At 44.0% G+C, this 11,718-nt stretch overlaps 2 protein-coding genes across 2 annotated transcripts; both read right to left on the bottom strand.

Moving 5' to 3' along the window:
* Window positions 1-164: 164 nt before the first annotated feature.
* On the bottom strand, window positions 165-1,625 carry LOC124850012 (dynein axonemal heavy chain 10-like). Its single transcript, XM_047331919.1, has 3 exons — window positions 1,469-1,625; window positions 634-791; window positions 165-416 (listed from the first exon to the last, which is right to left on the bottom strand). The coding sequence occupies exons 1-3, from the start codon at window positions 1,623-1,625 to the stop codon at window positions 165-167; spliced, it is 567 nt and encodes a 188-aa protein (XP_047187875.1).
* Window positions 1,626-1,699: 74 nt separating this feature from the next.
* Window positions 1,700-3,239, bottom strand: LOC124850035 (dynein axonemal heavy chain 10-like). The gene is made up of 4 exons (XM_047332237.1): window positions 2,729-3,239; window positions 2,226-2,332; window positions 1,991-2,099; window positions 1,700-1,903 (listed from the first exon to the last, which is right to left on the bottom strand). Exons 1-4 carry the CDS (start codon window positions 2,961-2,963, stop codon window positions 1,779-1,781), a joined length of 576 nt encoding a protein of 191 aa, XP_047188193.1. The 5' UTR covers window positions 2,964-3,239; the 3' UTR covers window positions 1,700-1,778.
* Window positions 3,240-11,718: the final 8,479 nt, after the last annotated feature.

Genomic DNA, 11,718 nt, shown 5'->3' on the forward strand with positions numbered 1-11,718 from the left:
CAGATGAGGGGTCGTGTCCAGGATCACGGCAATATTTGCTCCAGTAGCTAGATCCTACAACAGAGACAATGGTAACTTTAACAGAAATGAAGGTGGCGGTGAAAGTGAAAGTGAGGAAAGAACAATTTAAGTCATTGTAAAGAAAATTGAGCAATAGCGCATTTCTAAATAAAAGTGCAGCTCACCATGAAGTGTCTTTCCATTGTGCCAAGGAAATGTGAGTTTTCCTCAGACTCAACGCGATATCTTTCAAGTTGAGCAACCGTTCCTTCCAGGGTCTGAGCGATGCCTGTATCAGCTTTGGTCATCACCTCCAAGATTTTGTCAACCATTGGCTGTTTAAGCTGCTCACTCAGAGCGCTCAGGATGGACGCTCGTTCCTGCCAAAAAGCCATCTCGGCTATAGGGCCAGGTGCCTGGATGCAAATTGAAGGCAGATGTTTCAGATTGGTACATAAAGTTGACAGGGATTTAATACTCTTGGAAACGGTTCAGATATTTCAGCAGCACACTACAAATGCAAATTCTGGGCCTTATGTCATGTCCTTCAGCTCAAGCACAATTTCATTAACCTAGATACCACCAAACTTGCCATGGGTTGTAACTCAGAATAACAGAGAGGTCACCACAAACCTGTGGCTCTTTGCTTTTCTGCTCCTCAATGACAACGGCAATCTGAGTGTTCCAGTTCATTAAACACTGCTCCAACTTCTCAACCACTTCTGGATCAGAAAGAAGTACATCGACCTCCGGCTTGAGGTCTAGCTCAGGGATGGGCAGTGTACCCTCATCTGTGACAAACATAGTGATCTTTAGATTGTACCCTTTGTCATTATAAAATTGGAAAAAATTAGTATTAAAATAAGCAGGTCCATCGCATTCATGGCTTCACCTTACGCTTATTTCTTTCAATAGTCAAACAATTCCTGGCATTAAAGGTGACATATTATGCTCATATTCAGGTCCATACTTTCAATTTTGGTTACCACTTGAAAAGGTTTTAATTCTCTAATGTTCAGAAAAGACATCAGTGTTCTCATACTGTCCATTCCTGCAGCTCCTCTTTTCACCCTCTGTCTAAAATGCCTGGATTTCTTTTAGCCCCCCCCTCACGATAAATACCAGTCTGCACCCATTGGCCAGCTGGCCCAGTCTGTTTTGATTGCTCGATCGATTTCAAAATGTGTAGGAAATGTCACAGAAAAGTGCAGATTCTCAGATTCATTGGGGGGTTACCCCAAAAGAGTTCACCTGTGACATCAGAGTGGGAAAGAAATGTGAACCAGTTGTTCAGAGCCAGGCTGTAGGGTTTAGCCAGCTCGCAAAAAAAGTACAGGGTGGTCTCTTTTCACAGTTTGTGGGCTGGTAGGCTCCACAGATACAAGTGCGCAAACACGGAAAAAGTGATTTTTGCATAATGTGTCACCCTTAAAACCAATGAGCTCCAGGTACGTTAAATAAAACAAACCTAGAATTTGAAGCTGTTGATGAGTTCTGTTGGTCGCTCCCAAAAACGTGTATGTACTTTGGAGCAACTCCTCATGAATCGTGACTCTCTCTCCTCCATCTCTACCATCTACCTCACTCTGATGACCTGCACCAGTTACCTCCATCTGGCTGGCCATGAGCAATGGAATGGACATCTGAGAGAAAACAGTGAAAGTATGTATGACATTTTGGAAATGCATGTTTTATTTTGACAGATTTTCAACTGTTGATAGATGTTTTTGTCTGACTGATTCTGGCTGTGGCTGGGGTTTTTTTGTGTGAATAATTTTTCATTTTACATTGGCAAGTTTGTTCTGTAGCACACGAAAGGGATCTCCACTGTGCATGCCAATGTCAAACAGCATGGGCATCTGAATATTGGCTTCAGACAAGTCCATGTTTTCATCGATCATCTCTATTTAAAACACAAATCATAATCTCTTGGTTAATCCTTTTTAAATGTTGGAGGCTCTTTAATGCGCACCATTGTAATGATGCTCACCTTTTGCGTTCCTGAGAAAGTAGAAGACAGTGGATTTCAAAAATCTCTCCGGGTAAGTGTTTACTGCTACATGAAGCTCAATGCTATAGACCACTCGAACCTCAATCCTCTGAAAAGGCAAAGACCAGAAATGAGATTATTTTTTTATTATCTCTTTCCTCTCCAATGATAACAAAACACAGCTACTGCGGGGGGAAATGAAGACAAGAAGGTATGAATTTAAGGTTAATATCACATGGCTGGGTCTTTCTTCTTCTATCTCCTTTGAGCCAGAGGTCATCTCTGCTCCACTTTGGGACAGGGACTTATCGCCAGGATCTGAGGAGTCTTCTTCTTTCTTCTCTGAGGTTATAAACATTTCAGATAGATGAAGTCTCATTATTCATGTTGACAAATTACAGTACAAAGTCTTGGTAAAAAAAAGAACATTTGTTAAAAGATTTAATACACCATAATGAAAACAAAATCTAATTAAACTTGCTATAACATCTCAATCATTACATATTCAATTTGTAATTTGCTTCATCTAGCACATTTCCTTTGGCCTATTCTGTGACACTACTCGTGTAAGGTACAAACACCTTAGCCCCAAATGCAACTGACTTAAAATTCTTATTAAAACATTCTTATTATTTATTTATTTATGATTCATTTATTTATTTTTCCGTACAATAGTTTAGTTTCATGACTATTTTTTCCATGGCTTGTTCAAAAAAGAATATTTTTTAGCCTACTTACCGACTGGAATTTCAACTTGAATTTCAATTTCCTCCTCTCGTCCAGTTTTGAAAAACAGCAGACAGGATGGAGAGTCGTCATCAGCAATAACGTTCAAGAAGCGCACAATTTTATCCTCTTCATCTCCGTCTTCGCGGCTGAGCAGTTCGTCGAAACATTCTGGACAGTCAAACAAGTTGAACCCGGCAGTCACGCGCTGTCGGACCCACTCCACTCTTAAATCGTCGTGGACCATTTTAACCCGGGATCAGTTGAGAGTAGTTTCCAGTTCACCAGATGAAATGTGTCAAAGTGCTGATGTAGATGACAGATTCAGTCGTGGGTGTGCCCAGTAAATATGCCTGTACCATATATACCTTCTCTTGAGATGACAATAAAGACATCAAGCTTTTGATGTCATCCCATCCCTGGTGTGTGATGACATCATCCCCTGTGGCTTTGATGTCTTCACACATCGTTTTGTTTTTTTGTTTTTTATTTTATTATCCTTTTTAATAATTATTTTTATTTCATTTTTTGGAAGAAGGTTTCAAATTGATTTTTATTCTGAAGGAATCGTTCCGGACATTTTGAATTTTTTATTTTTTTTAAAATATTCAGTTTTCTCCATAGACTGTATATCAAGATGGACATAGCTTCCGTGACATCACCCATAGGTTTCGGTGTGTGCACGTCATGATCAAACGGCCATCAAAAGTCATCTATAAAACAGACACACACACACACACACTGAAGTTAGCTCTGGAAAGATTAGAGGATTTTATTTTTTACCATTTAGTGAATTTAATATCTTCTCAGGTGCGAACAAACTGGATTCGAGTCGAAGCGGTTGTACCCCTTCACCCAGCAGCATTGTGGGGGAAAATTATAATACATTTAAAGCATTCCTGTCTGAAACACCCACTGCTCTCGCGCTCACGCTCAGTCTTCCATTCCATCAAGCAACCAGCGGGTGAAAGGTGACACTGGAGCAGATTGCCCGCTGCCACGCCGCTCCATTAAAAGGAGCTCGCCGTATGACTTCTACAAAATGATGACAGGGTTCAGTCTGTGAAGTTTCGGGGCGGAGTGACGGCTCCGAGTCGCTATCATCAGATATGATTGTGTGAGACGCGGCCGAATGAGGCTTGATTGCAGGGAAGCTGACGTTTTGGGTATCGACGCCAGCGGACACCTGAATGCATTCAAAGGAGCAACAGAGATGCTGCAAAAGGCCCAATCAGCATTCGTTTTGATGACTTGGTTGATCCTGACAAGTGGCAAATCATTTATTCTTTATATTCCTCTTTATTTTCTCTTTTCGTACTTATAGGGGTGAAGGAAGTCTAAGTATAAATTTTGCATGCCCTCAAACTGTAATCAAGACATATAGTCAACAACATATACAAATTTACTGTTAGTGTTGACATGATTTGGAAGCTTTTGGCAAAAGTTGCTTTCCGCTTTGCAATGAGCGCGTGTGCTTATCATTCAATATTCAATTAAAGTCATAATCAGCTTCGGCGGATAATGGCTGCAATTGACAACAAAGGCGTGTGACAATTCAACACCGTCATTACGGTAAACGTGCATTACGGAACCCAAAATGAAACGCAGAGGGAGTTTGACAGCAGCTTCTACCTTATGGTAATTGAGTTGGTGTCAACCAGAATGTCCGTTACCAGTCCCATTAAAGTCCTTCTATTGAGGTGTACGTTGGTGGGGGGGGGGGGGAAGATCACCAATTCGAACAGCTTGTGAAAAAAACTAAGAGCAAGTTTTTGTTATGATGTCTCACGGAGAAGGCCTGGACTCAAACGCAGAGCGCTCAAAAGGGCATTTATTTTACAGTCTAAATGGAGGACTGGAGTTCCAGGCTGTGCGGCGGTGATCCGGGACTGGTGGGCTCGACCCCAGAGGTGGGCTGGGGAGCGATTCCGGGGACTTGATCCAGGCAGGTAACTTGAAGGTTGGAGGTGGAGCGCTGGACAAGGCAAGACAGCAAAAAAACAGGGGACCGGACCTGGAGCACACAGGAATCAAGGTAAGTCGACTTAAACATGGAAGTTTGATCTAAACACATGAAACAAACTAAAACTTGACGTAATACCACGGAAGGTGACTGTACGATCTGGCCATGAGTGGAAGAATGAGCCGGTCTTAAGTACTGCAGACTGAGGGTGAGATGATGCCAGGATCAGCAGCAGCTATGCAGGCTTGATTCCATCCAGGAGAGCAGAGACCATGGCGACGCCCAGCTCCAACACACACACACACACACACACAGACTGGGGACACAGGCAAGAGGGTAGGGGAGGCAGGAGAACAAGGCGAAAGAGGCGGATCCTGACAGTTTTTGCTTTAAGAAGGGTGTGATCCAAAACGGTCTCCAGCTCTCTTTGTTTCCAGTTTATAGTCACTTTAGTGGCCATTTTGTACTGCTTACCAATCACACACACACACACACACACACCGGACACACACTAGTTCATCCACCCATTGAACCCACAGCGGACAGGAGTACGGGAGACAAACTGTGATTTAGTAGCAGTGTAAACCAGGACGTCGCGGCCTGTGGCTCCGCGTTATCAGCGGTGCTCCATCTTGCCGTGGGGCTGGGACACAAGAACTCATTTAGGGTGTTGTTGCCTGAGACGGTCTCGCACCGGCGACTGATAGCACGCTTGAATTACAATTGCACCGCTCTGCCTCCACTCCTTTATTTCTCTTCCGTGTGTCGGCCTGTGCGCTGCGTGTCGGTGCCCCAAGGTAAATGGCAAACAAGGCGCCGGGCGAGCGACTGCCACTTTGACCGATCCGCGACTGGGGTGGCGCCTGCAATTATGCAAGCACATGCTGCTGTGCGTTATCATAAAACACACACACACACACACACACACACACCGACGCGCAGGGTGATTGTAATGGCAAACTTAAGTCTGTCCCCGAGGGTTTTTTTTCGATCATCCGAGTCGAACAGGATGATAATTTACCAGGGAATCCAAAAAGACATTATTGCTGCTGTGTCTGTGTACATGTGCATGCGTGCGTGTATGTGTGTGTGTGTGTGTGTGTGTGTGTGTGTGTGTGTGTGTGTGTGTGTGTGTGTGTGTGTGGGTCTGTGTGGGTGTGTGTGTGTGTGTGTGTGTGTGTGGGTCTGTGTGGGTGTGTGTGTGTGTGTGTGTGTGTGTGTGTGTGTGTGTGTGTGTTTGTGTGTGTGTGTGTGTGTGTGTGTGTGATGGCTCACGTTGTCTTCCAGAAGGCACCAGGGTCACCATGGAGACTGGTGACATATAATCAGGATGTGGTGGGTGTTTTTTTTCACTCCCTGCGGCGTTGGCGGAGGATGAGTGCACGGGGTCCGTTAGCATTTGGCTTCCAAAAATATTTAGGAGTTCAACTTTGTAATACATTTTGTGTGATATAGCCATGAGAATCTACTTGAAACCTGATCCAGAGGGAGAGTTGTCGCAGCAACCTCGCACCTCGTTTGAATGACAGGTAATCTCTGAAATGTCCCCGACCGCCCCCCTTCTCTAATTTTGGAACGCCTCCAGTACTTAAAGAACAGCAGGAAGTGTTGTGCTGGGAGGAGCCTCCTCACAATGTCAGAGAGGACATTCGCCCTCCGCACACATCTGTCTGTGACCGCTCGTCCTTAGGTTCTCAGAGGAGTTTGAAAAAAAGAAAACAGGTGAGAGGAAGATTCAGCAGGTGTGCGATGACTCCATCTGTCTTTAGCGCGCGAATGAATTCGTTTCGCGCAGATGGCTCGGATCGTCTCTCTTATGTTTGGTCTCGTTTCAACACGTGAACCCACTACGGCAAGAAATTCGTTCATCTTATTTCCCCCATTTTATTTCACCGTGGCAATCACCAGGCTTTCTGACCAAAAGTGTTGCTGTGCTGCGTGGCAGTACTGTCACCAGATTGATCAAGTAAAAGGCTTATCAGATGCTCTATGATTTATGATTCATGATGGAGTATGTATATTTTATAGTTCTTGAAAGTTATCACCATGCCAGTCGAATAACAGTGCATTCTGATACGTTTTTTTTACACGGTGTCTGTGTTAAGAAAGTGTTAAGAATGAAAACCGCAGTGTTCGGTGATGCTAGGAGACAGGATTTTACAACTCCAGAAAACGACAAAGGTGTCAATGTAGACTGTATATTGAAAATGGACGTAGTCATCGGGTGTAGGAAGTGAAGCCAATACGTAAGTGCCTAGACCCTGTATTCTCTGGAATCACCAGCAGAGGGCGACCTCACTGTTTTGCATAAAAGAGTCTGTTTTTATGGGAACATGAGTCTACTTCTCACTTCTCCAATACATCATGATGTTCACTTTTTGTAAATCATGGTCCATTTAGAGTAGAGTAGACGATGAAGCACCGTGTGCATTGGAGCGTGGATACAGCGCCATTGGCAGCTTGAACCGTCCAGTGGGTTCAGGCTGCAGGCGTAGGTGGACGAGCAGTGGATAAGCTCTCAGTCAGGCCCCGCCTGCACACATGGTTACTTCTTTAAGAAAAAAGAGAGAACGTGACGTCACGGTGGGTTGACACTTGGGGTGTAGGTCATGTTTGGCTGTAATGCTTACCAGCTAAACCAGTGAAAGATGTTGAATCCACACAAAAGAAAAATGAACACTTACTGCACACTTTCACAAGTAATCCACCAGGAATGGGAACGTGCAGGTATGTGAGGTCTGTACTGTACTGAAGGACAAAATGCGTCTTGTTTCGCTGAAGCTCTGTTTGTGTGTGAGTGTGTGTGTCTCTTTAATGTTCCATATTTAATCAAAGCACACAAACACACACACACGCACACATTCAGAGGGCCCTTTGCTGCATTTGTTTGCTAACTATGGTGCTGCTCAGTGCGGGATCAAAACATTTCAAAGCCAGAAAAAATGCTGCTAAACAGCATAAAAAGACTGGAAAAAAAGATGTTCCAGACGACTCAGAAAGCGCAAACGCCCTCATAAAATATTCAAATATTACATAAACAAAAACATGTTTATTTATTTCTGGACTCTCAGAAGTCACAAGGAGAAATCTGTCATCTGAAAAAAAAGAGCCTTGCGACTTGTTTTGTGCCGTAGTCAGGGAAAGCCGCTCGCTGGATGAACCAGTTTTACCCAGATGACTGTGTTTTTCCTCACGTCCTGTGGTCGTGTTGAGCGCGCCACATGGTGTCACGGTGTCGGCCACTGGTGTCAGACTGACTCACATGGAGATGCTCTTCTGCAGAGCAATCTAGGTCTTTTTTTACGACAGCGACGAGACCTGACCATTCCCAGATAGGTTCCTCACACTGACGAGGTCTGTGAAGTTTGGACATATAGCAGCTCGAAGCCTGGTGCCATGCTATGCTCAGTTCGCGGGCCTCTGTGGCGTCTTCGCCGCGCCGCTCCCGTTGGAATCCTTCGATCTGAATCGATCTGTACCGCCGCTGAAGTCATGCATGTCCCAGCTTTCACTTCCATCTGGCCGGGTCATCATGAAGCCCTGTCCGTGCAAAAGTTTCAAGGCCCCTGGATCACGCTCAGCAGCCTGCGGTTATAATCTGGCTCTTTGACCATTCTCACAACTTGGTACTGTCTGAAGACGACACAGTAGGCGGACAAATCTGGTTGTTTTTCATTCCTAAAATTTATTATATTGTATTCAATTGTCTTAACGTGAGCATGCGTCAAATGGACTGTATCTGAACTGTATTCATTTAGCACTTGTCAAGTCTTATTGACCACCCAAAGCAGTACAGTACAAGTACAATGCACGCATTCACACATACAGTACCCTGCCTATACAGCCATCAGAGGCAATTTATGGTTAGGTGTCTTGCCCTAGGGCACGTCAGTAGACTGATGGACTCGGGGATTGAACCATCAACCCTCTGCTTAGTGGACGACCCATTCTACCACCTGAGCCACAGCCACCCCTACAACCAAGTACCATGTATTCAAGTGATGCTATCATGAAGACTGACGGAGAGATGTACTGTGGAGGGGCTGTTGCACCGGATTGCGTTATACTCTGGAGTGTTGTACTGTATTACAGTATCCACTCGCTCACTTTCACACACACAAGCATTTCTCTGATCTGAGAGAGTAAGGGGCAAACAACTGTTTCCTTTCTGATCCCATAAAAATACACATCAGTCATTTTTTCTGCACCAGTAACAGAAAATCTGTTTGTTTTTTTGCCATCAAGTAAAAATTCACGCTGAATCTGTGCTCTGGGTTATTGTTGAGACAAATTCTACGTGACTGATTTTATTCTTCATAGCGAGCGAAATCTATCAAACAATGCCAATGCAATGAGTCTCTTAGCTCTGAGGCAGAGCTCATATTATTGAGGAAAAAAAGACGAAAATTAATATAGAAAACATAAATCAAGGCAAAAAAAACTTTTGTTCACACAGACTCTGTTCTTGACATTTAACTTCAAACCATACAAGCCAACAGGCAACAGGTATTAGTATACAGTATGACTAGCACATAAAAAGCATTTTATGTCAGGCCTGGACTACTATAGAAACATGGCAGTGCAACTTGGTGGAGGACTCACTGCTGCAGTTACATAAAAGGCTCATTCTGAAGTAACAAAACGCCACCATTGTTAAATTGTATGTATATATAAACAGCATTTAGCCAGTGTGAACGGGGTTTGGCCTCCGGTGAAAAGGGAGCATACAACCTTCTGCTTCAGGATCATTCAAACTTTTACACTTCAGGCTCATATGAAACACTGGAAGTACTAGTACTAAATAAAACTATATATAACAATCAATATCTGATTCATGGTATTTGATAGCTGCAGTTCAAAGTGCAGTTAGTAGTACAGCTCTATGAATATTCAATAATTATGCAATAGTAAAAAAAACACCTCAGTGTGACTCATCGTTGCGTTGAATCACTCAGATCCATATTTCATGTACATAGGTCCGAAATAACCACACCAACCTGCTCCTCGTGATTTGTTACCATGACAGCGTTGCAGAGGCAGCAGGACTGACCTGTAAGGTCTGAATACTTGAGCTCGGGCAGATGGCGAAGTTCAAAAGTTTTGTGACCTTTGACTCCTGGACGATCCGAGCTGCCATCCGTCCATGCGAGTTGACGGCTGACAGCTTCCAGCTACGGACGGTCTCAGTCTGAAGGCCGGAGGGCAGCAGACAGATGGACGGAGCTGTCTCTGCAGAGAGGTGAGCGTCTGACCAGAGGTGCATGTGGTCTTGACTGATGGTCTGACCAAGAGCTCCCTCCTGTGGTCACTATGTGCCTCCGCTCTACTGTATTCGCGTGTCGTCTTTAGTATTTTACTTAAAACCTCAACAGTAGAGAATCTGTCGACGTGAGCGGGATGATTAACATGTCATCAGTAAATGGAAGTTTATTCGCTGAAAAACAGTGCAGCGTGTGTCATTGCTTTTAAAAACAATACATTACGTAATGTGACGGTACTGTATCACTGACTTCCTCAATATATAAGCGAACAATAACATCAGCATTGACTTGGAGTTGAAATTTAAGATTTAATTCCTTTTTGCTCTGTTTCGATCTCTACCAATTCCTAGAGTCATTGTGTGTCAATTACTTTGTTGAAACGTAAAATTGGTTTGTTGGAAACAAGTTAAAATTGAGCTATGAGAGTCAAAACTGAATGGGCCTTATCAGCAAGAAGGTGCCTGGTCGATCGAATCCAATTTCGGACAAAAAAATAAAAAACACCCAGGGCCTTTCTGTATCGAGTTTGCATTTTCTCCCTGTGTCTGGGTGGGTTTTCATGTTTCGAGTTTCAAATAAAGGATTTCAATACCCCCTTTTTTATGCGCTTCTGTATTTTCATGTCATTGGCCATGAAGTCGTACAAATATGTCGTACGTTTTGTCATTTACAAAGAGCCTCCTCTGAGATCAAGTTTCTTCTCAGGCAACGAATCATGGAGTGAGACCCCTCGACCACTTTGTGGGAAATAAATGATGTCGTTTTTTTGTTTTGTTTGGAAGCTGCAGATTCAAATTCTGACCATCAGATAGCATTTCTGTCAACAAACATCGTGTCTAATTGGTCGTATCTTGATACAATAACATCCCATCGAACACTGCCTGGTTTGAAAAGACAGAAAGGAGCTTAATTCAAGAGCTGGAAGACACATCTCTGTGCAGAGTGTTCATTACAGAATCAGTTTGACAGTGTGAGAGAGAGAGACTCTTGGGGGTGTGAACAGTCATATATCAAGTCAATAGAGTGAAACGGATGTGTACTCTGAATCATCTGCTCCAATGTCGGCGTGGAAATCTGCCAATCCTGCGAATGAGCGATGCCGGGCCTGCACGCTCAATTGAGTGTCTGGTTGTCTGCCTGAATGTGGATGAGCGAGTGTGGTAGTGTGTGTGTGTGTGTGTGTGTGTGTGTGTGTGTGTGTGTGTGTGTGTGCGCACTGCAGTGTGATATAGAGACAGCGACACAGACGAGGTGTGTTCTATATATCATGCATTACATGTGTGCATACAGTATTTCTCATCCCATCATTTTTAACCTTTTACATTCGTTTTTGATTTTGATGTTCTGAATATTGATCTGACACCAGATGGCAATGTTGCCTTCGAGATTCATGACCATTCCCAAGCCACTTTCCCTCCCTCCTCCTCCTCTTCCTCCTCCTCTTCCTCCTCCTCCTCCTCCAGCTCAGGGGATCTGGCGCGACAGTCGGATCCTCTCGCCATGCCGGTCACGCCCCACACAGATATAAGCCTGTTTCTCCAACACACACACACACAGACACACACACACAATCACACACACACACACACACACACACACACACACACATACTGTGCATTCATACCCACTTGTCTATCACGCACAGACATCTCACAGGCCAAATGCTGTCTTGGATTTTAACCCCCAAATTCACTTTCCATATCGCCACCGGGCTGCAGCTCTTACATCTTTATGTATTTCCAATAACTCTAAAAGCCTTCCATCATATCGTAGCTTTT

Source organism: Scophthalmus maximus, chromosome 5 (assembly GCF_022379125.1).
Source record: "Scophthalmus maximus strain ysfricsl-2021 chromosome 5, ASM2237912v1, whole genome shotgun sequence".
NCBI lineage: Eukaryota > Metazoa > Chordata > Actinopteri > Pleuronectiformes > Scophthalmidae > Scophthalmus > Scophthalmus maximus.